We start from the raw sequence: 24,550 nt of genomic DNA, 5'->3' as shown, positions 1-24,550 counted from the left end.
GTCTCAAAAATCCAAAAAAAAAAAAAAAAAGAAATGTAGGAGATAACCTTTGTGTTCCTGCTTCTCTGAAAATGCTTTAGTTTGCTTTTTTGGTTTTTTGAGACAGGGTTTCTCTGTGGTTTTGGAGGCTTTAGTTTGCCATATAACAGTTTAAGAGTGGTGTAGTGATATTTTGTTTGTCTAACAAATAAAGCTTGCCTGAAGTCAGAGTGCAAACCTAAGCCACCAGTTAGCCATAGAAGCCTGGCGGTGGTGGCACACACCTTTAATCCCAGCACTTGGTAGGCAGAGACGGGTGAATCTCTGAGTTCAAGGCCAGCCTGGTCTATAGGGCAAGTTCCTGGTCGGGTTCTATAGCTACAGAGAAACCCTGTCTTGAAACACCGAGAGGAGAGGAGGGAGGGAAAAAAAAAATCAAACATAGTGATATTTTGCTTGTAATCTAACAAAGTTTGCCTGAAGATCAGAGTACAGAGCTAAGCCTCTAGTTAGCCAGAGAGGCCAGGCAGTGGTGGTGCACACCTTTAATCCCAGCACTCGGGAAACAGAGGCAGATGGATCTCTGTGAGTTCAAAGCCACCCTAGGCTACACCAGATGAATCTGTCTTAAAGAGAATCAGAGTTCACACACAAGTGATCCCAGCACTTGGCATCATGTGCCTTTAATCCCAGCACTAGGGAGGTGGAGACAGGTGTGATATGTCTGGGTGGAGAGAGGAATATAAGGTGGGAGGAGACAGGAGCGCATTGCAGTCTTGAAGCATTCTGAGGATTTGTGGAGACGGAATCTTGCCCCCTTTTCCATCTGAGGATTTTGTAGAGGTAAGAACTTCAGTGGCTGGCTGCTCTGCTCCTCTGATCTTTCAGCATTTACCCCTAATATATGACTTCCGACTTTTATTCTGAAGACCGGTTAGAATTCATGCTACAGATGGAATTCTCTGTTGGAAATAATTTTTCTGAAGCATTTTGAAGGAATAATACCCTTCAATATTTCTTTGAAAGAGTCTAGCGCTAATGTTATTCCTAATGTTTTGCGAACTGCCACTACTACCCTGTCACTGGCTCCTAAACTGACTTTTTTTTTAATTTAAGGTTTTATACCATTGACTACTTGTGTGTTTGTGCTTGTGTAGCTCAGAGGACAACTGCAGTTTCCATTTCTCTCCACGCCGGTTCAGATCCCCAACCTTGGTAGCGAGTGCCTTACCTTCTGAGCAGTGCCACCTGCCCCTGGATGATTTCCTCAAGCATTTCCCTTTCTGTCTTCGAGTTTCTGAAGTGGCGTTAGGCTTCATGAGCTACTCCCCTCTTCCTTGTTCAGTTCTGCTTTCCTTTCTCTTACTTTGAGGTTTGCTCAGTGATTTTCTTCCACCTCTATTTGTACAGTTTTTGCCATTTTTAAATTCCCAGTACTTTTTTCTTTCTCTCTGTCCACCTGCCTGTCCCCTTTGTTTCCTCACCTCCCTTCCCCTTTCTTTTCTCTCCCGTCACCTACAGACTGGCTTTGAACTTTCAGTACTCCTGTTTCAGCCTCCCCAGTGCTGGGATTAAAATCATGTGCCACCATAGACATATGCTTTCTTGTTTCCAGAACATTCCTCCTTATAAATATTTTTATTAAAAAAGGTGTTGGGTGTGGGTAGAAGCTGAAGAGATGGCTTAGTGGTTAAGAGCACTAGCTGCTCTTGTAGAGGATCCACGTTTAATTTCCAGCCCCTGTATGGAGGCTCATAACCACCTGCAGCTCCAGCTCCATGCCCTCCATCGCCTCCTTTGGCCTCCACAGGCACCAGGCATGCATGTGTCACACAGAAATACATGCAGCAAACACCATACACATAAGATAACAATAACCCAATCATTAAAGAAACAAAGTTGGGCAGTGGTGACGCATATTGTTGATCCCAACACTTGAAGGCAGAGGCAGGTGAATCTCCGAGTTTGAGGCCAGCCTGGTCTACAGAGCAAGTTCCAGGATGGCAATGACTACACAGAAACCCTGTAACTTTATTGTAAAAAAACAAAAACAAAAGATATTCTTATTTCATGGATGTGCTATCTTATCTGAGGCTATTAATTAAAGTTTTTTTAACCTCAGTTTCCCCCCATATCATTTCTGTTTGTTCCAGATGTTTCCCTGTGCTCTTCTGTTTGTTACGTTGCCGCCACCATCATATTAGTCCATTATACGTGTTATGAGTATTTTATCTGCATATATGTCTGTATACCACACGTGTGCCAGTATCCGTGGAGATCCCCCGTAGCTACAGACAGCTGGGAGCTGCCGCGTGGGATCAACCCTGTGTCCTCCGAAGAGCAGCCAGTGCTGACCAGTGAGCCATCTCTCCAGCCCTGGTGCTCTGCACTATGTGCTTGAGTTCCATTCTCTCAGGCTGTGTGCTCTTCCTTCACAGTCACTGTAGGAGTGAAGCCTGCTGTGGCAGCTGAGTGGATGGGTTGGCCTTGAAGATGAATGTATTTTGCTGGGACTCGAGTTTTTTAGTGGGCTTTTCGGTTATCCTATATTGTAAAAACAGCAGTCCCCTTGGAAAGTATGGGCCTGGCTGCTTGTCTTCTAGTCTCGGAACAGGTGGAGGTGGAGTGCTGGAGGTGAGGGACTGTGCAGACTTAAAGCTTCAGCTTCCCGTGAAGTGTTCTTCCCCAGCAGACCTTCAGCACTCCCTTCCCCGCTGGCAGAGGCAGGGCCTGTGCTTGTCCCTGCTGCCACTGCTTCCTCCTAGCAGTACCTATATTCTCTGTCATTGGTCTGTTGTTGCTAAGTTTAGTTCTGTCTTACTGGCTCTTTCATCTCTAGTACTGGACTTGCTAGGCCTTATGTGTACATGTCCTGTCCTAAGCTTAGTGATTAATTCATTTAAACCCTTGTCCTAGGAGCCAGAAGTTTCTCCACTGAGAAGAAAAATAGCCTGTCCTGCTTTAGCTGTAGAGCCGCAGGAGGGGCACAGAAGAGCCCCGTTGGCATCATCAACCTTGTTTAACCACAGGGAGGGCACGTCTCTGCTCTGGTCTGAGGTGGAGACTTGGAATAGATGGGCAGCTACAAAGTTCCTAGAAAATGTAGTAATTTCTTAAATGGAAATAAGCAAGTTCTTATTTCAAATAATTCCAGGAAGTATGCAGATGTTTACCGGGTCCAGACTCAGCATTAAAAGGCACAGGGCCCTTCTTTTTCCCTTCTAACTCGCTTTATTGAAAACTTTCAAATGTGTGAAAGTACGTACTTTTACTGTCTTAGCTGTAAGTATTTCCATCTCTTTTAAAAAGAAATCGTAGCATACGCCACCCAAAGGGAAGATTAAATTTATCAAACACAAGCAACATTGCAAGCAGTCATTTTGGTTAGTTTTGTAGGTGCCCTGTACACAGTTCCTGAAAACATTTGGTTTAAGCCTATTCATGGCCTCTCTTCTTTTTCTGTTTTTTTTTTTTTTTTTTTTTTTTTTTTTCGAGACAGGGTTTCTCTGTGGCTTTGTGTTTTTTTTTTTTAAAGTACAGTCTATTAGGCTTTCTTGCATTGTAATGTATTACTGTAAAACATCTTATTAAGCATGTAATCCATGCACTTATAGCAAATTTGTGAGTTTTGCCACTGTGACCATAATTGAACTTGGTTAACATTTTTGTCACATGCACTGGGATCCCAGTCCCAACCCTCAGGTCAGTACTAGTCACCGTATGTTTTCTTTTGCTGTGCCCTGATTTTTCTTTCTTCTTTTCTTGATTTTATTTCACGTGTATGAGTGTTTGCCTCCACATATCTGTGTACCCCCATGTGCAATATCCCCAAAGGCCAGAAGAGGTCAGCAGAGTCCCCTGGAACTGGAGTTACAGTGGCTGCGAACCACCATGTGTGTGCTGGGAAGTGAACTAGGGCCTTAGGAAGAGCAGTCAGTGCTCTTAGCTGCTGAGCCATCCCTGGCTTTATACCTTTACTACAACAACCCTCCGGACAACAGTACCTGTAGTGCTGATGTCAGGCTGCAGGAAGCGGTGTGGGAGCGAGTGCCCGTGTGCCACCTCTTGTATGCCAGAGTTCCTCTCTGCTGCTGATCTGTCCTTTCACCAAGGTTGCTAAGGCTGCTGGAATTGCTTGGCATTCTAGGAAATGCGGAATGCTAACAAATTTCAGTGGGGCAAATAAGCCTCCTCCCACATACTGGGCTTTTCCAACAGACCCTCAGTGTCCTAAGCAAGTTAACAGGAAGGGCTAAGGGATCTCGTGTGTGTACTTGGATCTGGAGCTTGAGCTGAACTGACTTTTGCTCCTTAGTTGACAAGTTCTTACATGTAAGCCCATTATTAGACATCACAAGCTTTCAAAGCTCCAAATGTGGCCGGCATGCTTTAAAATTGCCTTAAATCACATTTTTTTTTATTCTGTGTGTGTATGCATATGTCCATGTCGCCTGCTGTGTGTTTAGCAGTCAGATCACGGCTTTTAGGAGTTGCTTCTCTGGGACCCAGGGATGGAACTCAGTTTGTCAGCAGGAACGTTGCCTGGCTGGGCCGTCTTGCCAGCCCCACACTGCTCTTAACTGCAGTCTGTATACTGGCTCTACGTTAAGCTCCGTTAGGAATTAACACTTTTTTCCTTGTGTTTCCTATAGGACAATGGATTTTCCTGGTCACTTTGAGCAGATTTTTCAGCAGTTGAACTACCAGAGACTTCATGGCCAGCTCTGTGACTGTGTCATTGTAGTGGGGAACAGGCATTTCAAAGCCCACCGCTCCGTGCTGGCAGCATGCAGCACGCATTTCCGAGCTCTGTTCTCTGTGGCAGAGGGAGATCAAACCATGAACATGATCCAGCTGGATAGTGAGGTGGTGACAGCAGAGGCCTTTGCTGCGCTGATTGACATGATGTACACCTCCACCCTCATGCTAGGGGAGAGCAACGTTATGGATGTCTTATTGGCAGCCTCTCACCTGCATCTGAACTCGGTTGTTAAGGCGTGTAAACATTACCTGACAACAAGGACGCTGCCCATGTCTCCCCGCAGTGAGCGTGTTCAGGAGCAGAGTGCTCGCATGCAGCGCTCTTTCATGCTGCAGCAGCTGGGACTGAGCATTGTGAGCTCAGCCCTCGGTTCCAGCCAGAGTAGCGAGGAGCCTCCAGCCCCCATGAGCTCATCCATGCGCAGCAACCTGGACCAGCGGACACCCTTCCCCATGAGACGCCTTCACAAGCGCAAGCAGTCTGTAGAGGAGCGGGCCCGGCAGCGCCTGCGCTCCTCCTTGGATGAGGCTGCCATTTCAGATGTTACTCCAGAGAGCGGGCCTTCGGGCATTCATTCCCGGGAGGAGTTCTTTTCGCCAGACTCTCTGAAAATTGTGGACAATCCTAAACCTGATGGGATGGCTGACAACCAGGAAGACAGTGCTATGCTGTTTGATCGGCCTTTTGGTGCCCAAGAAGATGCCCAGGTGCCCAGCCAGTCAGACGGCAGTGCTGGCAGCATGGCCTCTCGTGCAACTCAGGTTGAAACTAGTTTTGAACAAGAAGCTGTAGCCGAGAAAGGCAGTTTCCAGTGTGAAAACCCTGAGGTCGGCCTCGGGGAGAAGGAGCACATGAGAGTGGTGGTCAAGTCCGAGCCCCTGAGCTCTCCCGAGCCTCAGGACGAAGTGAGCGACGTGACCTCCCAAGCAGAGGGCAGCGAGTCTGTGGAAGTGGAAGGTGTGGTGGTCAGTGCCGAGAAGATAGACCTCAGCCCTGAAAGCAGTGACCGGAGCTTTTCGGATCCCCAGTCCAGTACGGACAGGGTTGGGGACATCCACATCTTAGAAGTCACAAATAATCTAGAACATAAGACCTCTTTCAGCATTTCAAATTTTCTCAACAAAAGCAGGGGGAGTAACTTTAGCTCAGGTCAGAGCACCGATGAAAACATCCCAAATACCACCAGTGACTGCCGGCTGGAGGGGGAGGCCCCTTACTTGTTGAGCCCAGACGCCGGGCCTGCAGGTGGGCCTTCCTCGGCCCCGGGTTCCCATGTGGAGAACCCATTCAGTGAGCCTGCAGACTCCCATTTTGTCAGGCCTATGCAGGAGGTGATGGGCCTGCCGTGTGTGCAGACCTCAGGCTACCAAGGAGAACAATTTGGGATGGACTTTTCCAGGTCTGGCTTGGGTCTCCACTCTTCCTTCTCCAGGGGAATGGTGGGTTCCTCAAGAGGAGGAGGCAGTAACTTTCCATACTACCGACGCATAGCTCCCAAAATGCCAGTCGTAACTTCTGTCCGGAGCTCACAGATCCCTGAAAACCCTGCCAGTTCCCAGCTGATGATAAACGGGGCCACTTCATTTGAAAACAGCCACCCTTCCCAGCCTGGCCCTCCGCAGCTGACCAGGGCCTCTGCGGACGTCTTGTCAAAGTGTAAGAAGGCCTTATCAGAGCACAATGTCTTGGTGGTGGAGGGGGCTCGCAAGTACGCCTGCAAAATCTGCTGTAAAACCTTTCTGACTTTGACAGACTGCAAGAAGCACATCCGAGTTCACACGGGCGAAAAGCCGTACGCCTGCCTCAAGTGTGGCAAGCGGTTCAGTCAGTCCAGCCACCTGTACAAACACTCGAAGACCACCTGCCTGCGCTGGCAGAGCAGCAACCTCCCCAGCACGCTGCTCTAACCACCTCTGCTCGTGAGGCGTACACAGGCCAGGTCTGGACTGAAATTAAAGTCGCTGTTGGCAGGCCGCTAATGCCACTGGACGTGAGGCCTCAGCTGGCTGGCGGCTCTTTGAATTTCAGCCAGTAGGAAGCAGAGACCTGTTCGGTGTCACGCTTACACAGCAGCACTCCTGAGGGAGGTGTGTACTAGTGAAAGCGACTGGAACCACGTCCCTGCTTAGGGTTGAGGAGTGCAGTTTGTCACTGATGGTGTGTCACGTTTAGAAATGGAAGCGCTTGAAAAACATTTTAACACTATTTTAAAGCCCTGTGAAGCATTTAATTAAACTTCCTACACCCTCTGATGGGAATATCCCATCCCTGTATAGCAGTGCAAAACATACTTACATGTAACCAGGTAACTCGGTGCTGTCTGAAAAGAAAGGGACCCTGGAGAACAAGGCTGTCTGCCACAAATGCTTTAAAATGGATCCTGAGCTCGTCCTAGGCCTCAGAAAAGACTGAATTTTTTTTTATCTGAGTTGCAGTCACCGACACTGCCCTCTGATGGTGCTGACTGGTCCAGGGAACGCACCCTTGGACTAACAGGTGTATATACTTTTGAATCATCTCTGTGGAATAGGTGTTATTTTATTTTTTCCGATTTTCAAAACAAAATTGTAAGTGGAGTGTGTACTTGTAGGGGTGATGGTGGGTGTTTGTGTGTGCTGTGTTAGCAGTGTTCTCAACGACGTACTTCTGATGCCGTAGTTCTGTTTGAAGTCAGCAGGAAGCTAGTGTCTCTTGTCCTTCTGGTAATATGGAGTCCTGTGTTTGTGGGGTTCATGGTACATATGCCTTTCACTCCATCCAGTCTGGCTGGCCCTGCCACCTGAGATCAGCTACTCTGCTTTGTTAGTTCTCACCCCCAAGCCCCACAGAACCTCTCTCTGGGCAGAACCAGCTGAACTAACCACAGCAACCACGGTTCCACGACCTCGGCTGTCATGGGGTCGCTCCTTTAACAGTCAGCGTCTAGTTACTAGAAACCTAAATCTGGTAGTGTTCACGGCTCAGTCTTTCCCAGGCTTTGGGAGAGTTAGGCAGCCACAGCATAGAACTCACCAGAAACATCCAAGGCTCTTGGAGAAGCATTCGGTTCTTTGTCCGGGATCTCTGTGTCCTCCCTCTGCCTTGCTGGCAGGGCCGCTGCTCCCGGTGTGCACCCCGGGAACAGCACAGGGCCGTGCGTATCTGTAGCTCGTTATTTCATTCGTGGACAAGAATTCTTATTCTTTCATACATCTTTCTTCAGAGACACCAAACCATTGTGCATAATTCAGAGAGATTCAGTTCTTAGGAGCAGAAAGCTCCACATTTCTATATTTCCTAAGCAATGAATGTGCGCCTCCTCTTTAAGCTAGTGTGACCGTGAGTCTGTGGGTAGACCTGTAATGTTGAGAGGGCACGCCATCTGAACTGAGTCCCAGGGAGGAAAGGCCCTGTGGAAACCTGGGCCCTCCTTCTAAGCAGGTGTGTGGGAAAGAGACCATTAGAGACAATGGCGTCCCTTGAGAGACTGCTGTGCGCTTATTGTCAGCAGACCTGTTGAGACACGATGGGGGTGGGTCTCTATATCCACCATCATAATGTAGGGACCAGTGGGAGTCGTGGGTCAGCATGGAGAACCAGAGATGCCCTGCTGGGCGAGGAGCCAGTGTCACAGGCAGAGAGTGGCGGTCATTCCTCCTATCTTAAGGATGTGCGTGGAGCCTACCCCTCACCTCAGCTTGGATATAAATGGACTTTGCTTTGGGGCCCGCCTCTCCACTGCTGGATGGACCTGGAATCTCATCTACCTCGTAGTCAGTCTCTACGTGTGAGAAGCAAGCTTGCAGTGTCCTCCTACACGCTGTAGCACTTCAAGATTCCCAAGGGGCCCTGGGAAGCTAGACCCAGGGTTGCTGTGACCTGGAGTTCTGCTGGGATTCTAACCGGTACTGGGGACCTGACTTTTGATTTTTTTTTAGCCTTAATTATAGCCCGGCATAATCATGTACAATCTTCTGGAGATGGTATCAAGTGTAGAGCACCCTGTTGGTGCTAATGCTGGTCAGAGCAGATTTTGAAATAAAGTATTTGCCATATTCATGCCTCTAAATATGTGTTCTCCTCTACTTAGGTTAAAGTCGAAACAAAACAGGGAAGTGCTTCTGCTGGGTGGGCTTCAAATCAGTGAACCTCCAATAGGAATGCTGCCATCCAGCAGTTACTCCTGCTTTCCCCTCCCCTGCACCTGCCTGTGCCATGGCTATGTGGGAGGTTTTGCCATGGCTTTGCTTGTGGCCTGGCCTTGGGGAGGAGTGAAGGGTGATTTAATAGGGGCTTCTACCTGGGGTGCAGAGGGAACAAGTAGATATGGACCCAGATCTTGAAACTGGGGATCCTTCTGCCTTCACTGTGGCTGACAAACAGTGCTGACCTCACCACCTCCTTTCCTGCAGCTCTCTCCTCTGCTGTCTGCTCTTTCATCATGGTACCGGTATTGGGTTCAGGTGCTGTTTCTCTGGTTCTCCTTGCCTTTCCTCAGTGAGGGCAGTGTGGGAAGCAAACACAAGAGATGCTCTTTTGGTTAGTGCTGCCAGTCACAGGCCCAGACACCATGTCAGAAATTATTTAATGCTAGAATTACAGACTTTGGGCTTGGACGTGGCAAGCCCGTTTGCCAGTTCCCATGCCCCCATGACGATATAGTGGAGGCTTCCACCAGGCTCTTTCCTGAGTCCAAAGTCCAGCAAGATGTCTCCATCTTGAAAGCCCATCTGGCTACAGCTTGAGTTCACTGGGCATCGGCTCCCCTCTTAGGCCAGCCAGCAAGTTGTTAGCTGCCAGCAAGGACATGGTGTTTCGAGTTTTGTAGGTGGCACTGCCGATGTGGGGTAGGATCACTGGAGGGAGAAGGAAGCGTTGGTCCCAGACTACCAGTTGACAAGGCAAAGGATCCGTCACTGCACCCTCCGCCTGTGTCCTCCTAGACTTAGGTTCCTAGGAACACCATTCCTTCAGCGTCAGTGGAGCAAGTGCTGAGACCCAAATCCAAGCAAAACATTTGAACCCTTAAAAATATGGTAGGTAACAGGGAGTCTTGCTGTCTGTCTGGACGGTGATTCCAGGCACCAGCTTAGGAGCCTAGCAGTCACCACACCCTGCACCCTTGAGAATAGTGGCACAGGGCTTCTGAACTGAAGTAACTCCATGATCAAACGCTGGGTAACACAGTAGGTGCCTCTGGTCCCAGTGCAGAGCAAGTGAGCGCCTGCCTGCCTGCCTTCCAGAGCTGCGTGGGGGCAGGAAGCGGGGACAGGGCCAGCTTTCCCTCACAGCACAACCAGTGCTCCTTGCATGCTGGCATGGGGATGGGGTCAGGGATTGCCAAGGGCTGAAATAACGGAGCCTTCACTGAAGAGGCACCAAGAACATGTCTGGGCTTCCTCTCCAGAAGGCATGGGGACATCCACAGCCCTGATGCCTCTCGGTGAGTCTAGAGAAACACCACCATTTCCTGAACAGGGGAGGAAAGGTAAGTGCTGAGGCCAGGGTCTCAAAATGCTCCCAGGGCCAGAAGCACCAGCATCTCATTGGGAGCCCATTAAGGGCAGTCTCCGGCTGCAGTCAAAACCTGCAGAAGCCCTTAGGGCAGGACCTGGCAACCAGTGGCTCAGTCCCTCCAAGAGACAGAAAAAAGAAAGAAAAAAAAAAAAAAACCTAGCCACCACAATTGCTGACCATGTACCAATAACCAGAAGCATCTGGGGCCCTGGGTATAAAGGAAGAAGGGAGACTTAAAATGCCTAAGGCCAAAGAAGGGGACTTCTGCCCTCAGAAGATGGCTGGTGAGCCAGATGTTGGAAAACCTAAAGCTGATTCTCCAGCCACATCAATGAGCTGGTGGCTGCTCGAAGCTTCAAAACTGGCACCAGCTGAAAACACCGGTGGTGTCATGACCTTTCCATACACTGGTAATAGCCATTCAGAGTGATGAGTTAGCCCCGTGAGTGGCTATAGGAGTGACATCAGCCTTACTTCAACAAACCCCATGGGGGCAGAGACTTAACTGAGCATCACATTCCTGTTAAACCCCAGTCACTAACAGCCTACACACTCCCGGTCCCTGGCTGGGCCCTCTGGGTTAGCATTGCCTCAGCTAGCCCCATAGCCAGGCCTGGACTATTCTCCCAACTCCATAGGGTGGCTATGCATTTGCCCTGGAAATAGCTCTTACCACAGTTCTTCAGGGTCAGCAGTGGGTGGCTTGGAGGCAGGGGTTCTGGGGTGGTCACGTCCAGCCCAGCTGCTGCAATCTGACCACTGGTTAGTGCCTGGTACAGGTCGTCCTGGTTTACCACATCTCCCCTGGAAGTGACAGAACAACCACAGAATGTATTTCCACTCATCGCCTGCCACTGACTTGTAAGGCCATCCGCATATGAACACTAGTTTTGACTGGAGCCCTGCCACTCACTAGCTTGTGACAGAACTAATAAACTTACCTGGGCTCCTGAGGAAACCCTAACTTCCAGGCACACTAGAGGACGGGAGTATTTAACAGACTCTGAAGGACCCTCTGTAGGCCCCTGCCTTTGCAGCAGAGGGAAGTGGGCCCACGGGGGAGCCTCTGGTGACTTGCTCCCAGAATCACACTACCCTGAGCAAGGTTGGGCTACTGCGGGGAATCAGAAGGCTGTGCTGACCGATCCTCCCCACCCTTTCCTGTGTTTGGTATGTTGGTTTACCAAGTTTGACATGGCATCCTGAGCGCATGCACCACCAACAGGTCCCAGGGGTGGGCACTGCCCTTTCCAGGAGTGCCGGGGGACCCAGCGATGAGGGCAGCCCTTGGCTACCTGCTGATGTTGATGAAGACAGCTGTGTTCTTCATCTTCTGGAAGAAATCCTTGTTGCAGAGGCCCCGGGTATCAGGTGTTAAGGAGCAGGCCACTACAATGAAGTCGGACTCTGCAGCCAGCTGAGCAATAGGCACTGGGGGAGGGGAGAGAAAGGGAGGGCTTCATCAGAGGCTGAGAGACAGTAAGATGGCACAGGCCAATGACATGGAGTAGCTCTCATCTCCCACAAAAGGACTCCCAGGATGCCAGGCACGATGGCACATACCAGTAATTCCAATGCTCTAGGGGCTGAGGCAGGAGGACTACCTTAACTTGGAGGCCAGCCAGAGCTACAAAGCAAAACTGTCTCCGAAGTCAGTAGGCTAGGGAGGGAGATGTCTTGGTCAGTAAAGTGTCCATTGCATAAGCATGAGAACCTGAGCTTGGATTCCCAGGACCCACCTGAAATGGGCAAGACAGAAATTCCAGCCCCGGAGAGACGGAGACAGGTGGCTCCCGGAACTCACTGGCCTGTCACTCTAGCCACAGTAGGTGTTAGATTCCGTGAGGGACCGTGTCTTAGAAACTATGATGAAGGGCTAGAGGGTGGCTCAACAGTTAAAACGATCAAGAGAGCCAGAGTTCGGGTCCCAATACCCACGTAACATCCTGAGGACGCCTGTAAGACCAGCTCTGAGACGGGCAGAGACAAAGATTGTTGCTAGGGCTTCCCACCCAGAAGAGAAAACTCCAGGTCTCGGCACATGATGGACATCTGTGTCCCAAGCAGGTAGACTAGAGAACACGTAAGGGTCACAGAAGCCCCCGAACACCTCAAGCTCCTGCGTTCTGTCTGTAAATGCCATAGACCACCACTGCCACCACCATCGTGGAGCACAGATGGAAGAAATCAGGGTTTTACTTACCAAACTCGGCCTGGAATTCTGCTGCTTCCTGAGGCCTGGGCTGGCGCCCCGTGTAGAGAAATCTCTGGACACCAAATGGTTTCAGTCGTCGAGCAATGGCTTGACCTAGCGGCAAGGAGTCCACAGCTTGCTCCCACCTTCCAGAGGGCAAGGGCAACTGACCCTTCAAGGGGGACCCTTGTTCTGTCTTAGTGGAGCTAGGCTGCCCCGGTGTAACCAGTCCCTGGGCAGGGCACCGTTCTCAAGGATTCGGGAGGCAGTGCCACATTTTGTAGATGGACTGGCTTTCACGGGCTCCACATGGCCCCAGTCATCTTGAGGGTCACTTACTGACTTTCTCCAAGACCTGGATGTGGTACCTCTGAAGGTAGGGGGATCAAGAGGTCCCCTCTCTCCTTCTGTGAACACTGCCTCTTGACTTTGGAGGCTATTGCCCAGCTGCCAACTTGTACCCCCAGACCTACAAGAGTTTCTCACAAATGTTACTGCCAAGCCGGGCAATGGTGGCGCACGCCTTTAATCCCAGCACTCGGGAGGCAGAGGCAGGCGGATCTCTGTGTGTGAGTTCGAGACCAGCCTGGTCTACAGAGCTAGTTCCAGGACAGGCTCCAAAGCCACAGAGAAACCCTGTCTCGAAAAACCGAAAAAAAAAAAAAATGTTACTGCCAACAAGCTTGGACCCTTAGGTCCTCAGACTCAAACACAGTCCAGGTTGTTGGTCTCCTCCAAGAAGCTCCAAGGATTTCTGGCTGGCCAGACAGGTTTACCACGTTCTCCACTCCTGTCTGCTGCCTCTATATGGGCAGGATGATGACACCCTAGCCTCCTACCAGGTTTTTGAGGTCACAGCACTGAAGGAGAGGAGGACCCTTGTAGAGTGGGAAGTAGCCTGCCTTCCAGAAACGGGGTCCAGGGTTGATGCAGGCTTTCCCACAGTCAGCCCGCTTCCCACGGCCAGCCCCACCTTATAGCCTTCATAGTCATGAGCTCCTGTGAGCCAGTGAGCTCTTGGGGACTCTTGAACTTGCTTTAGTTTTTTGTTCTAGCCACACACAGCCTCTCCAAAGGACACCCATTGTGCAGGCTTATGGCACTGGAGAAGGCTGGGGAGCAGGTAGTGGGAGACTCACCTATGCGCCCCAGCCCCACGATGCCGACAGTGCTCTGCGAGAGTCCGTACCCGCACATCCACAATGGGCTCCACGTGCTCCAGCCGCCACTGTGGGGGGAAGAGGAGGGTTAGCCCAACCTTGGGAAGAGACGAGGGGCCACAGGAGCCCACACGCTGAGCACTCCTGGCCTTGGTCTGAAGCTAACCCTGCCTTCAGCCATGGGGCTAGAGTGGCCGACAACAGACTGGCTCTTTTGAAGCCACTAGAGGACACAGGAAGTGCAGCCATAAGGGGCCTTAGAAAGACGTCTGCTTTTGCAGATGGGGAAGCCTGCAGAAGGGTGACCCGCCTGAGGCTGCACCACCAGAGTTGGGAGCAGAGGCCACACACTTAAGATGTGGGGTTTTAGGACCCTAAAGCAACACAAAAGCTGCCCTCCACGGAGAGCCCCGAGGAGGCCCGACTCCAGCTTCTTACCCACTGAACCTGGTGGGCACTGATTGGAAAAATGCTTTCAGGTGTGCCCACACGTTCCGCACATGACGCCCTTGGGCACTGTCAAGAACGCTCCCTGCTCCTCACACTGAAGAGCCACAATAGCGTGACGTGGGCAGCTTTGGCTCCCAGAGCTACTTCCGGTCCTGCAGCTTGTCGCTCCCAGCGCCGCAAGTGCGGATCCACTCCGCCTGCACCCGACTTCCCTTCCTGCCCCCTCTAATGCAGCTCTGCCGACCCGCTGCCTTCCCACCAGGACTTACTTCTTTACCTCCTCTATGGCCTCTGGCAGCCGGCGGCTGGTCGTGAGCAGCAGGGAGACGGCGAGCTCTGCGGTGGCGTCGGTCAGGACACCCGGCGTGTAGCCCACTCGGATCCCACTAGGAATCAAACACCTGGTGGTAACACGGGCCTCAAGCGCCACCTCCCCCAGTGTCTACTGATGCGTCACTTCCATGGTGTTGCTTTCCTCCTTCTTAGCTCCTGCTGCCGGGATGCTCAGAACTGTAAACTGTCCTCATCCCCATCACCTCCCACCATGTAAGATGTGACCATGGAAGGTCAGGACTAAGGTCTGGAGTGGGGAGCTTCTTCATGGTCCTGATGTCTTCGTTGGAAAGGGAACTAACACTTGCCTTTCCTACTTCTAGAATACCATGGAGATCAGAAGAGACAGCAAACATGACAGATGGGGTCAGAGGTCACTCATAGCTTATAGCTACCTGGGTTTCCGTGACTTGTACAGGTGTCACTGATTTCAGCATCAGCCACTCTGCACGCTCACGGAGGCACACGTGATCAAGCAGAGAGCCCTTCTTGTCCACTCTGGCTCAGCCCTCACCACCCCACCCCACCATGTTTACCGTTTCTTGATTTCATCCAAAGCCAAGTGGTCAACCCCCACTGAAAAGGTGCTGATGACCTTGAGGTTGGCTCCTGTTGTACAGAAAACACACACGTGAGAGGGCCATCCCGGAAACCCCTACTTATTGTTTCTTAGATGAAGGGGAAAGCTGCCATCTTTGTCACTCATATAAAGCTCAACACCCTCTGCCACCTACAGAGGCTCAGGGAGCGCACCGGCTCAACCACAGTACTCCTGGGTCTCCTTTACGCACACCAAAGGGCTCCCCATGGACACTCCAAAAGTGGTGGCTGGGATGTGACCTCCTCCGCGTGGGCCCTACCCCACCTAAGCGGCTGGGTTCAGGCCAGGGGTGGGAGTGGTTCCGCACTGAATCTGGCAGCCACTGGGTCTGAAGCCCTCCTTAAACTGCCTCAGCGCGACTCACAGGGTGATGTCCACTCTGCTCAGGAACAAGACCTGGGAGCACAGCGGTGCACACACGTGCTCGGTACCTTTCAGTGCTAGGCACAAACAGCGCAGGGTCCTCTGTCCCGCGCACAGAACCAGAGAGATCCCAAGGTCACAAAGAAGGCCATGGCACAGCAGAAATGTTCAGAGCCCACGGCACCCTCCTCCACTCCCCACTCCACTCATGAACCACGTGGTCTTTGCCCTTTTGGAGCCTCTCCAGAACTTACGAGCCAGACGGGGGGGGGGGGGGGGTGACAATGTGTGCCAGGTGGAGCTACCGCTGGGAAAGCCCTCAGAAAGACAGGGAGAACACTAGAGACCAGCTCCAAGGCTGGCCAGCCGCTGAAAGCTGATGTGCTCATAGGGCAAGATGCCCCTCAGAATTCTGCCCAGGAAGGCTCAGCACATACCTGCAGCATCCAGAAGTTTCTTATCCACACGGTCAGAGAGGCGGCAGAGCAAGCCATGGGCCCCCACCACACTTCGCTCCAGTTCCTCTCTGGGGATGGGCTCATCCAAATTCCACTGTTCCACTTCACAGCTGAGGGAAGGGAAGCCACTCAGAGGCCGCAGGGAGCTTCCTTAAAGGATGCCAGGAGCCTCCTGGGTGCTACAGCACAGCCCCGCAAAGATGGCCTTCTACTCGCTGTGGCTTTTGGCTGGCCAAAGTTAAGGTCAGGTATGTGGGGCCTCAGAACTATTTGGAATGTGGTTGGGAAAAGGGGTGAAGGGCTGCCAGAGTGGGGGAAGCTGACAAGAGCCGAGGGGGCCCCCAGGCCAGAGCAGAGTTTAAAGCAGAAAGGGCAATATCCTAGGGACTAATCTCAACCCCAGAGAGAGCTCTCTCTCCTGTTCAGTGAGTCTCCAGGCAGTCTGTTGTGGAGGAAGTTGGGGAGGGTATAAAAGTGGAGGGGGGGGGTCCTACACCAGATTAATAGGGCTTATCTTCAGTTATGAGTTCACAAAGTACAACACTTTGCCCTGTGGACTTGCCAGCTCAAGGGCACCTAGCCGCGGGAGCACTGTAGTGTGCTTCCTTAGCTGTCTCTCGTGTGAGGTGCTCCTCCAAACCCTTGCCACTGAATTCGGAGCAGTCCCGGTGTGTGTGCACAGGACAGTGGCTGGCAGGGTCCCAGGTCCACTTGTCCCAGCACTTCAAGAACAAAAGTCCCAACAAAACATGTCCTCAGGAAAAAAATTCAAAACAAATCACACACCCCCAACCCATCAGAACTACAAGGACCTAAGGGATCTCACCTTCTCCCAAACTGACAATGGCAGCCCAAAGCCGAAGTGACCAGGCTGTCATGGGGCAGATCTGAGTATAAAAGGCCAAGCTTGCCACCTGGAGCAGGGTGACCGTGGTGCAAGGCACAAGCCCACCTAGCCTGTGTTTTCAGATCGGTGATGAAGGAATTTTAAGGCTGACTTCACAGTGCTGAAAGGACTGAAAGTTTGTGTTCACAGCTCCTGGCAAGGCTAGCGACGAAAGGCCCAACAGGAAGAACATCCAAGGAGCCGAGCCAAGCCAGTGACTGTCGCAGTCTGACTCCTGCCTGCCTGCCAGCTAACCTCAGAGGGTAAAATCCAGAGCCCGGACCTGGCCTCGCAGGCAATCTCCCTTCCCTGGAAGGCTGGAGACCAATTGCCTGGAGCAAGCTACACCTCGGAGAACTTTCTGAAAGACGGCCCCAAATTCCAAGGCCCCCTTCCCCCGCGGACACAGCGGGCAACTCCAGAACAAAAGCCCCCAAGCGCCACCCCCGCCTGCTAGGCACTGGGGTCTAGGGAGGAAGTCCCCAGTCATCGGGCAGCCCCCGAAGCCCCAGCGGCGTGTCTGGAGACAGCCAAACCATCCTGAGCAGGTGCAGGGGTGTCTGAGTTCAGGAAAACCCGCCCGGGGGACGCGGCAAGGGGCCGGGGGCTCAGTTGCAGTCCGAGCACAGACGCGGGCGCTTACTCTGCAGCCTTGGCGAGCACAGCCCTTCCCTCGGCCGGTAACGAGCCAGTGATGAACACCTTCATGACTCGTGCTAGTTTCATAAAATCCGCAGCAGGGAACGCGAATCAGCCTAGCTGGCGCTCGGCGGCGGAAGTATGGGCGGGGCCGGCGCCGGGGGCGGGGAAGGAGGCCGGGCTCTCAGCCACCCTGTGCGGGTGGGGCTGTGGCTCCGGAGACTAAGTGAGTGTCCAGGAAACAGGTGGTGTGTACGTGTGTGCTGAGTGTAGGGCTGTATGTGCCGTGCCCTCAAGGGTGATATGGCCTGGGGACGGCCAAGCATCCCTAGGAGCCTGGATGAGTGAGGGACATACTGAAGAGGGACCTGGATGCGCAGTTATGGATATGAGAGTCTTTCTGAGTACGCTATCAGAATGAGGAGGGGACAAAGCCCTGATGAGCCATGCTAGGTCTACTTTAGCCACACTATCCCAGGCAGAGGGCTCTGAATAAATACACCAAACTCAAATCCAGGCCTGGCCTGCATACTCTCAGGAGGCTTGGGGAGAAGATCCGAATCCAGATAGTATGTATACCTTTAATACTTAGGATGATTCCCTACATAAATCCACAACTGTAGTAGGGTGAGTTTAACCCTTCATAGGCCACCCAGGAGAACTGGACACCTGCTGACTGGCTGGAGACAGTCTGAGAAAAGGTAGCGAGCATGCTGGGTCACGGGTAGGGTTTGCAGATGGGATTGAGTCTGGATTTTGGCTCTAACCCTTATGGAAGGTTTGGCCTTGATGAAATGACATGCGAGCCCTAATCTGCACCCCAACCCCTCTTTCTTCAGGCACATGACGAGGATAACACTTTTGTTGAAGGTTGTTTTCTTTCCAGTACTGAACAGGGTTGCTTAGCCTGAGGGATGTGGTGCCCAAGGTGTAGTGCTCATCTGCCTGGGGCTGAATGCCAGCTCCACCACCATGAGCAATCATTAAACTTTTGTGTGCCTCAGTTTTCTCATTTGTAAGATGGGTTGTTGTGAAAGGAGCGCGCGGCGCGGGCCCCTTGTTCCATCCTGCCTGGCTCCTGGCCGCCTGGCTAGCTTAGCTCCCGAAATAACCACACGGAAATTGTATTAATTAAATTACTGCCTGGCCCATTATCTCCAGCCCCTTAATGGGTATTGTAGTAGTGCTTGCCTCTTGGCTTGTTGAGAGATGAGTACGTACTGTGCTTGTAATAGAGACACAGAGTGAGCCGTGCTGATGTGTGCTTATAATTCCAGCATTCAGGAGGTAGAGGCAGGATTGCAAGTTCAAGGCCAGCCCAGACTTCAGGGCCCCAGGCCTGCCCGTCAGCTCTGCAGGTCTCATTTCAGGCTCAGGGCTGCTTAGTGACTTGCTCTCAGATCTGGGAGGGCCCCAAGGGCAACACACTGGTCTCGTCACTGATTTTATGGGGACCCACGAGGGCTCCAGTAGATAATGTGCACAGGGTTGACAGACATCAACTGGCCCATTTGGGGTCTTTATTTTATTTTATTTTTGTTTTTGAAACACGTTGACCCAGCTGGTCTCCAACCCACTTTATAGCAGAAGATGGCTTTGAAGTTTCTGGAATTATGTGTACCCAGCGCCACTTTCTGCTCTCATCTGGGTTTGTGCAGAGGCTTTCCTCTGCCGCCCAGGCCTAAGTAACACATTAATAAACGTCTCCCCTACTGCCCTTTATCTGTGTCACTAGGCCACCGTGGGGAAAAGAAAGGTCCTGAAATCTGTCAAACATTGACACAAAGGTCTTTTTTGTGTCCCCAGGACAGGCCTGCTGGAGGAGTTTGTGGCCTTGTTCAACTCTTTCCGCACACGGAGGACAGGCAAGGGCACTGGGCACTGGACAAGCGTGTCAACAGGGGTCGTGGGTCCCTTCCTCAGAGTAAAGCATCTGGCTGACATTCAGAAGGCTAATAGGAATGAAAGCCGAGGGCCCTGCAGCCTGTCTGCTCTCTGCCTCAGAGGCTAAAGCATCAGACATTGATGATATTTATGCAACTCACACCATGCCAAACACTTTCCGTGGGAACATCCAGTCACACGGTTTGCCTAATCTTCAGACCAGAAGCTGAGGACAAGAGTGGGGGAATCTGCTTGAAGTCACACAGCCACTAAGAGCCAGTGCTTGAGGGCTGGAGAGATGGCTCAGCGGTTAAGAGCACTGGCTGCTCTTCCAGAGGACCCAGGTTCAATTCCTAGTACCCATAAGGCAGCTCACAACTGTCTTTAATTCCACTTGCAGGAGTTCCAACACCCTTACACGGACAGACCATTGCAAATAAATAAATTGTTAAGAAAAAAAAGAGCCCGGTGGTGGTGGCGCACGCCTTTAATCCCAGCACTAGTGAGGCAGAGGCAGGCGGATCTCTGTGAGTTCGAGACCAGCCTGGTCTACAAGAGCTAGTTCCAGGGCAGGCTCCAAAACTACAGAGAAACCCTGTCTCGAAAAAAAAAAAAAAAAGAGTCAGAGCTTGGACTCAAGCCCTGACCTTGGCCTTAGATCCTAGCTCTTCACCACCCGAAAGTGTTGTAGGAGACAGGAACAGGGTGCCAGGGAAGGGCAGCTTTTCGCACTGGCTTGGGAGAACACTTGGAGGGGCAGCATTGTGATTAGAATCCAGAGGTAGTCACCAGAAGATGGGGAGTCCAGGTGCCTGGGGTGCGCTAAAGGAGGCCAGGAGGGGCTTATGGCCTTGAAGCTTGGTATGTAGTGAGCTGTGGTTCTGGATTCAGAAGCAGGAGTCTTAATAAGTTGCCCTGGCTGGCCTCAGTATGCCAAGTAGCTGGGACAATCAGCCTGCATCACCCCCACCTGGAGCCTCATTCTTTCTGTTAGTGCAGAACTGCACTGTAGGCATGCACCGTAACCAAGAGCCAGCCCTGTGGGTGGACGCTTAGGTCGCTTCTCATAGTTTGCTCTGATAAGTCTTACAATGAAGAACTTCTGACACATGAGTTCTCCAATGGCTAAAGAAACCCCATCTTATCCTGGGCATCCCTCTTGGTACCCACAAGCCTCTGACTCCAGTCCCTGGACGGTAAGTTGCCAGTAACCCTGATTCAGAGACCCACCAGAAGGGTACGGCTGTGACTGTCTACTTGCTATGTTATGACTAACCGCAGGTGTTCGAGGACGGTGTGAGGTTGCCTTGACTACCCCTCCTGGCAGAGCAGAGCAGCTCCTGGCTTGCTTGCGCAGGTTCTCAAGGTCTTCTTGTGCTTTTTACTTTTATAAATCCTTCCTTCACCCCCCTTCATATGGCAATCTCAAGTTTGGCTCAGGAACTGTCATCCTGTTAGCCATAATCATGAATAAATGAATTAATTAATCAATTAATTGTAATTTGATTGAATTTATGGTCTTTACCATAACAGCTTGAACTTATGTATCTGTATGCTAAGTTCCTAGAAGCAGAATTGCGGGGCCAAAAAATATGTGTACTACAAAAAAAAGAAAAAGAAAAGAAAAATATATGAGCACTATAAATTTTGATAGATCCTGCCAAAATGCTTTCCATGAAAATTATTCAATTTAATTTGCTAGCAGCAATGTATAAAAACACCCATTTCCCAGGATACTGTTGTTAAATGGTAATGTATCACGGCTTCAATTGTCAGCTCTTTCTTGAACAAAGATGAACTTTCCCAAACATTTAGGAGTTCTGGGACTACTGAGATGACTCGGAGGTTAAGAGCGCTCGCTGCTCTCGAAGAGGACCCAGGTTTGGTTCCTAGAGCCCACATGGTGACTCACATGTATCAATCCAGTCCTAGGGGACCTGGTGTTCTCTTATGGCCCCCATGGTGCACATACATGTGTGTGCAGGCAAACACTCAAACACATAAAAAATAAACCTTTTCTTTGTAAAAAGAGCCTCTTCATTGCCCAGGACCCGTTGATGCCTTTGGCTTATTTAGATGGTACGGCCGTCTTTGTCTTCGGAATTGGTAGCACAATGAGGAAATTAACCTTTTGTCTGCAATGGGGGTTGCCAATATATGGAAGTCTCCCAGTTTTCTGTTTATCCTGTGATTTTATCAATTCTCCTTTCCTTCCCTCCCTTTTTGGGGTGCGATGGTGATAAGGATGGACTCCAGGCCCTGGCCCCATCTTAGGAAAGTACTCTAGCACCAACCAGACTCCCCCCAGGCCTGTTTGTACTAATTTGTTTGTTTGAGGCAGAGGTTGTGTCGACCTCTACCTCCTCATTCTGGAATCACGTGCGCACTCCACTCAGCTCTTGGAAATTTTTTCTATTTTAAATGCAGAATGTTTTTATTTCTGTGGCTTCTAGGCTTTGTCACACAGAGTCACTATTTCTTATCTATGTTGCAAAATGAATGCTCTCCCAAACATGGTGGCTTAAAGCAACAGCCACCATTGTTGTTCCCCGTCGTTGTTTATAGTTTGTAGGCTGCACACAGTGGCAGGCAGGTAATAGGCCGGTAGTAGACGGTTGAATCGCCTGAAGGCTTTCTCATATTTGTGTTTGCTTGTTGATGCCAGTCGGCAGCTGAACTGTTGTTATCAACATTTACACAGGACCTCACTGTATGTCTTGGACATCCTTAGGGCTCAGAGACTGGCTTCAAGCATGGACCATCTGTAGACATTGAAAATGGAAACTTTCTATTGCTGAGGCCTGCGCCTAGGATGTCCTAGGACTGAGCATCTCCAGTTTCAAGACTCCCTGCTGATGGAAGAGGATCAGAAATCCAAGGCATGCATGAACATTGTCAGTGCCAGTCTGCCCCAAGGCATGCAATGCAACTTTAACAGTGCCAGTCAGCCCGAAGGCATGCACTGCAGCTTTAAGCATGCCAGTGTGCCCGAAGGCATGCACTGCGGCTTTAACAGTGCCAGTGTGCCCGAAGGCATGCACTGCGGCTTTAAGCATGCCAGTGTGCTGCATTTTTTAAGGCCTTTTCCACAAGAAGTTTAGTGTTTAAAAACAAATCTCACACTTCCTAATTCTGGAACTTTCGTGGAGTTTTTCGATTGTTGCTGCTGTTGTCTGTTGTCTGAGACAATCTCTGACTATGTAACTCTGGTTGGCATAGAACTATTAAAGACCAGGCAGGCCTTGAACTCAGACTTAGCTGAGGCTACAGGCAGGGCACAGGATTGTTCATTTTGCAGCCCAGGTAAATGATAGTGACTCTGTGTGACAAAAGCTATCTTTAATGGCTCTTGGAGTTTTGGAAATTTCTTTTCTTTTTTCATTCAATTACCAGTTGTAAATAATGTTCTTTTTTTCTGCCGAATTTAAAATTTCAGGGCTGTAGATGTAGTTCAGTAGGTGAAGTGCTGGCCTAGCATGTACGAAGCGCTAGGTTCAGTCCCCAGCATCTCCTAAACTGGGTGTGGCCGGACGTGTCTGTAATTTCAGCACTCTGGAGGTGGAGTTTGGAGGAGCAGAGGTTTAAGGTCATCTTCAAGGACACAGTGAACTAGAGGCCAGTTTGATACTGTTTCTAAATAAATACATAACAAAAATTTACCACTATTAGATTACTGAACTCAGATCTACTGGGATCTATTTCTAAACTTTATATTCTCTTCTTCGAAACTCTCAGTTTGTCATAAGTGTTACCTGGGCCCACACTAGGCAAATTATTGTACATTTGTAGTTTATCGAAATCATTCCAAGGTTATTGATTGATTAGTCTGTCCTCTGCAGACTAAATTTCAAAGTCTGCTTGTGTTCTCTCTGGATGTTGGACCTGACTTTATTCATCTGCGTGCTGAGTCCATTAGCAATTTTAGCCATAAAGTACATTTTATTGGAAATAAAGTTTTGCTACATAGCCTAGGCTGACCCGACCGCCTCAGCCTCTGATGTGTTAGAATTACAAGCATGCACCATCAGTTTAAAACTGGACAATGGTGGCACATGCCTTTAGTACCAACCCTCAGGAGGCAGAGGCAGGCAGAGCTCTGTGAGTTCGAGGCCAGCCTGATCTACAGAGGGAATTCCAGGACAGCCAAAGTTACACAGAGAAACCCTGTCTTTAAAAAACCAAACAAACAAACAACAGAAAGCACTTTAATATTGAAGTATAGTAAGTCTCTATTCAAGAAAGCCTAAAAGATGCCAACACCCCTCTCTCGCTCCCTTCACAGTGAATTCCTGGTTTTGTGTTGTTTTTTTTTGTTTGTTTGTTTTTTGTTTTTTGGTTTTTTTTTGTCCGGGGAAGCAGGCACAGCCATTCCTCCTTTGGGAAGCCCTATAATGGGGAGGCTATCCCTAGAAGGCTTACCTCATCATATCAAAAGGTACAGCATCTGAAGCCCTTCTTCCTACTGTGATGAGGCGAACTTCCCTCGGTGGAGGAAGCCTGTGTCACAGCGCTGCGGGGGTCCCCTGCTTTCAGAAGTTTCAGTCCTGCAGTCACGAGGGACGAAACTGTGCTGACAAAGAGGCCAGAGTTCTGGGAAACCTGAGCAAACACAGGTTCCTCACTATGGAATTGAGAGAAATCTGTGGTCCTAAGGATCCCGCAACAGGCTTTAACGATGAAGTAGTGTGTGTGTGTGTGTGGGGGGGGGTTTGGAGGGGGTAGGGTAGGGTGTTTCTCTGTGGAATCGCCCAGACTTTGTGGCCTGAATCACTGCTGAAGCATGGTGAGAAGCTGGCTGCTCAAAGGACCATGGCCACAGACTGGCAAAGCCCTTCTGTCTAATTGGGGACAATCATTGGACTGTAGGCACCAAGCCCTGGACGGGGTCCTCAGAGAGCGCAGGAGCGGGTGGCACAGCGGGATTGGCTTACACCGCACCCTGCTGGCCATGGGAGGAAATACATCCTTGGCACGTCCTGGTCCTTGTTGGGTTCCTAGTGTACATCCTCACAGTTTTGACACAAACCCCTGCAACCCCTGCCCTGAGGGCTGGCTCTGGATCTCTACGACCTTGTCAGAGCTGCCGAGGGATCTGAACCCAGATCAACCTAGCTAATCGTCTTGCTTGGTCATTGATGACTTTTTCTGGTCATGCAGCTTCTGTGAGATTCCCGGACTGATCTTCACCCTCCCCTTCTGGAATCTGGAGGCTTGCAGCCTTGTGCTCACCTTCCAGCAGCTTCCCCAGAGTCCGGTGTCACTTCCTTCTCCACTAGCCTCAGCTCTGTCCAGCTTTTGTCCACTACAGGGCCCCATAGCTCTCCCTGCCACCTAACTTCCTTTCT

General features: G+C 50.7%; 2 protein-coding genes across 3 annotated transcripts in view; one reads left to right on the top strand and one right to left on the bottom strand.

The window, feature by feature from the left end:
• Positions 1 to 8,776, top strand: part of Zbtb5 (zinc finger and BTB domain containing 5) — a 19,412-nt gene extending 10,636 nt beyond the window's left edge. For both annotated transcript variants that reach the window (XM_005362119.2, XM_013351769.2), the window contains exon 2: positions 4,632 to 8,776. In XM_005362119.2, the coding sequence (XP_005362176.1) occupies positions 4,636 to 6,648 (2,013 nt within the window). In that variant the 5' untranslated portion in view covers positions 4,632 to 4,635 and the 3' untranslated portion in view covers positions 6,649 to 8,776. The remainder of the gene's footprint in view (positions 1 to 4,631) is intronic.
• Positions 8,777 to 9,286: 510 nt separating this feature from the next.
• Grhpr (glyoxylate and hydroxypyruvate reductase) lies at positions 9,287 to 17,444 on the bottom strand. The gene is made up of 9 exons (XM_005362118.2): positions 17,326 to 17,444; positions 15,776 to 15,906; positions 14,911 to 14,983; positions 14,311 to 14,427; positions 13,571 to 13,659; positions 12,441 to 12,545; positions 11,533 to 11,668; positions 10,911 to 11,041; positions 9,287 to 9,576 (listed from the first exon to the last, which is right to left on the bottom strand). The coding sequence occupies exons 1-9, from the start codon at positions 17,406 to 17,408 to the stop codon at positions 9,455 to 9,457; spliced, it is 987 nt and encodes a 328-aa protein (XP_005362175.1). The 5' UTR covers positions 17,409 to 17,444; the 3' UTR covers positions 9,287 to 9,454.
• Between the last annotated feature and the right edge of the window lie 7,106 nt (positions 17,445 to 24,550).

This window comes from Microtus ochrogaster, linkage group LG5 (assembly GCF_000317375.1).
Source record: "Microtus ochrogaster isolate Prairie Vole_2 linkage group LG5, MicOch1.0, whole genome shotgun sequence".
In the NCBI taxonomy this organism is placed as follows: domain Eukaryota; kingdom Metazoa; phylum Chordata; class Mammalia; order Rodentia; family Cricetidae; genus Microtus; species Microtus ochrogaster.
Note: the sequence above shows the minus strand (reverse complement) of the source record. Positions and strands in the feature narration are given on the sequence as shown.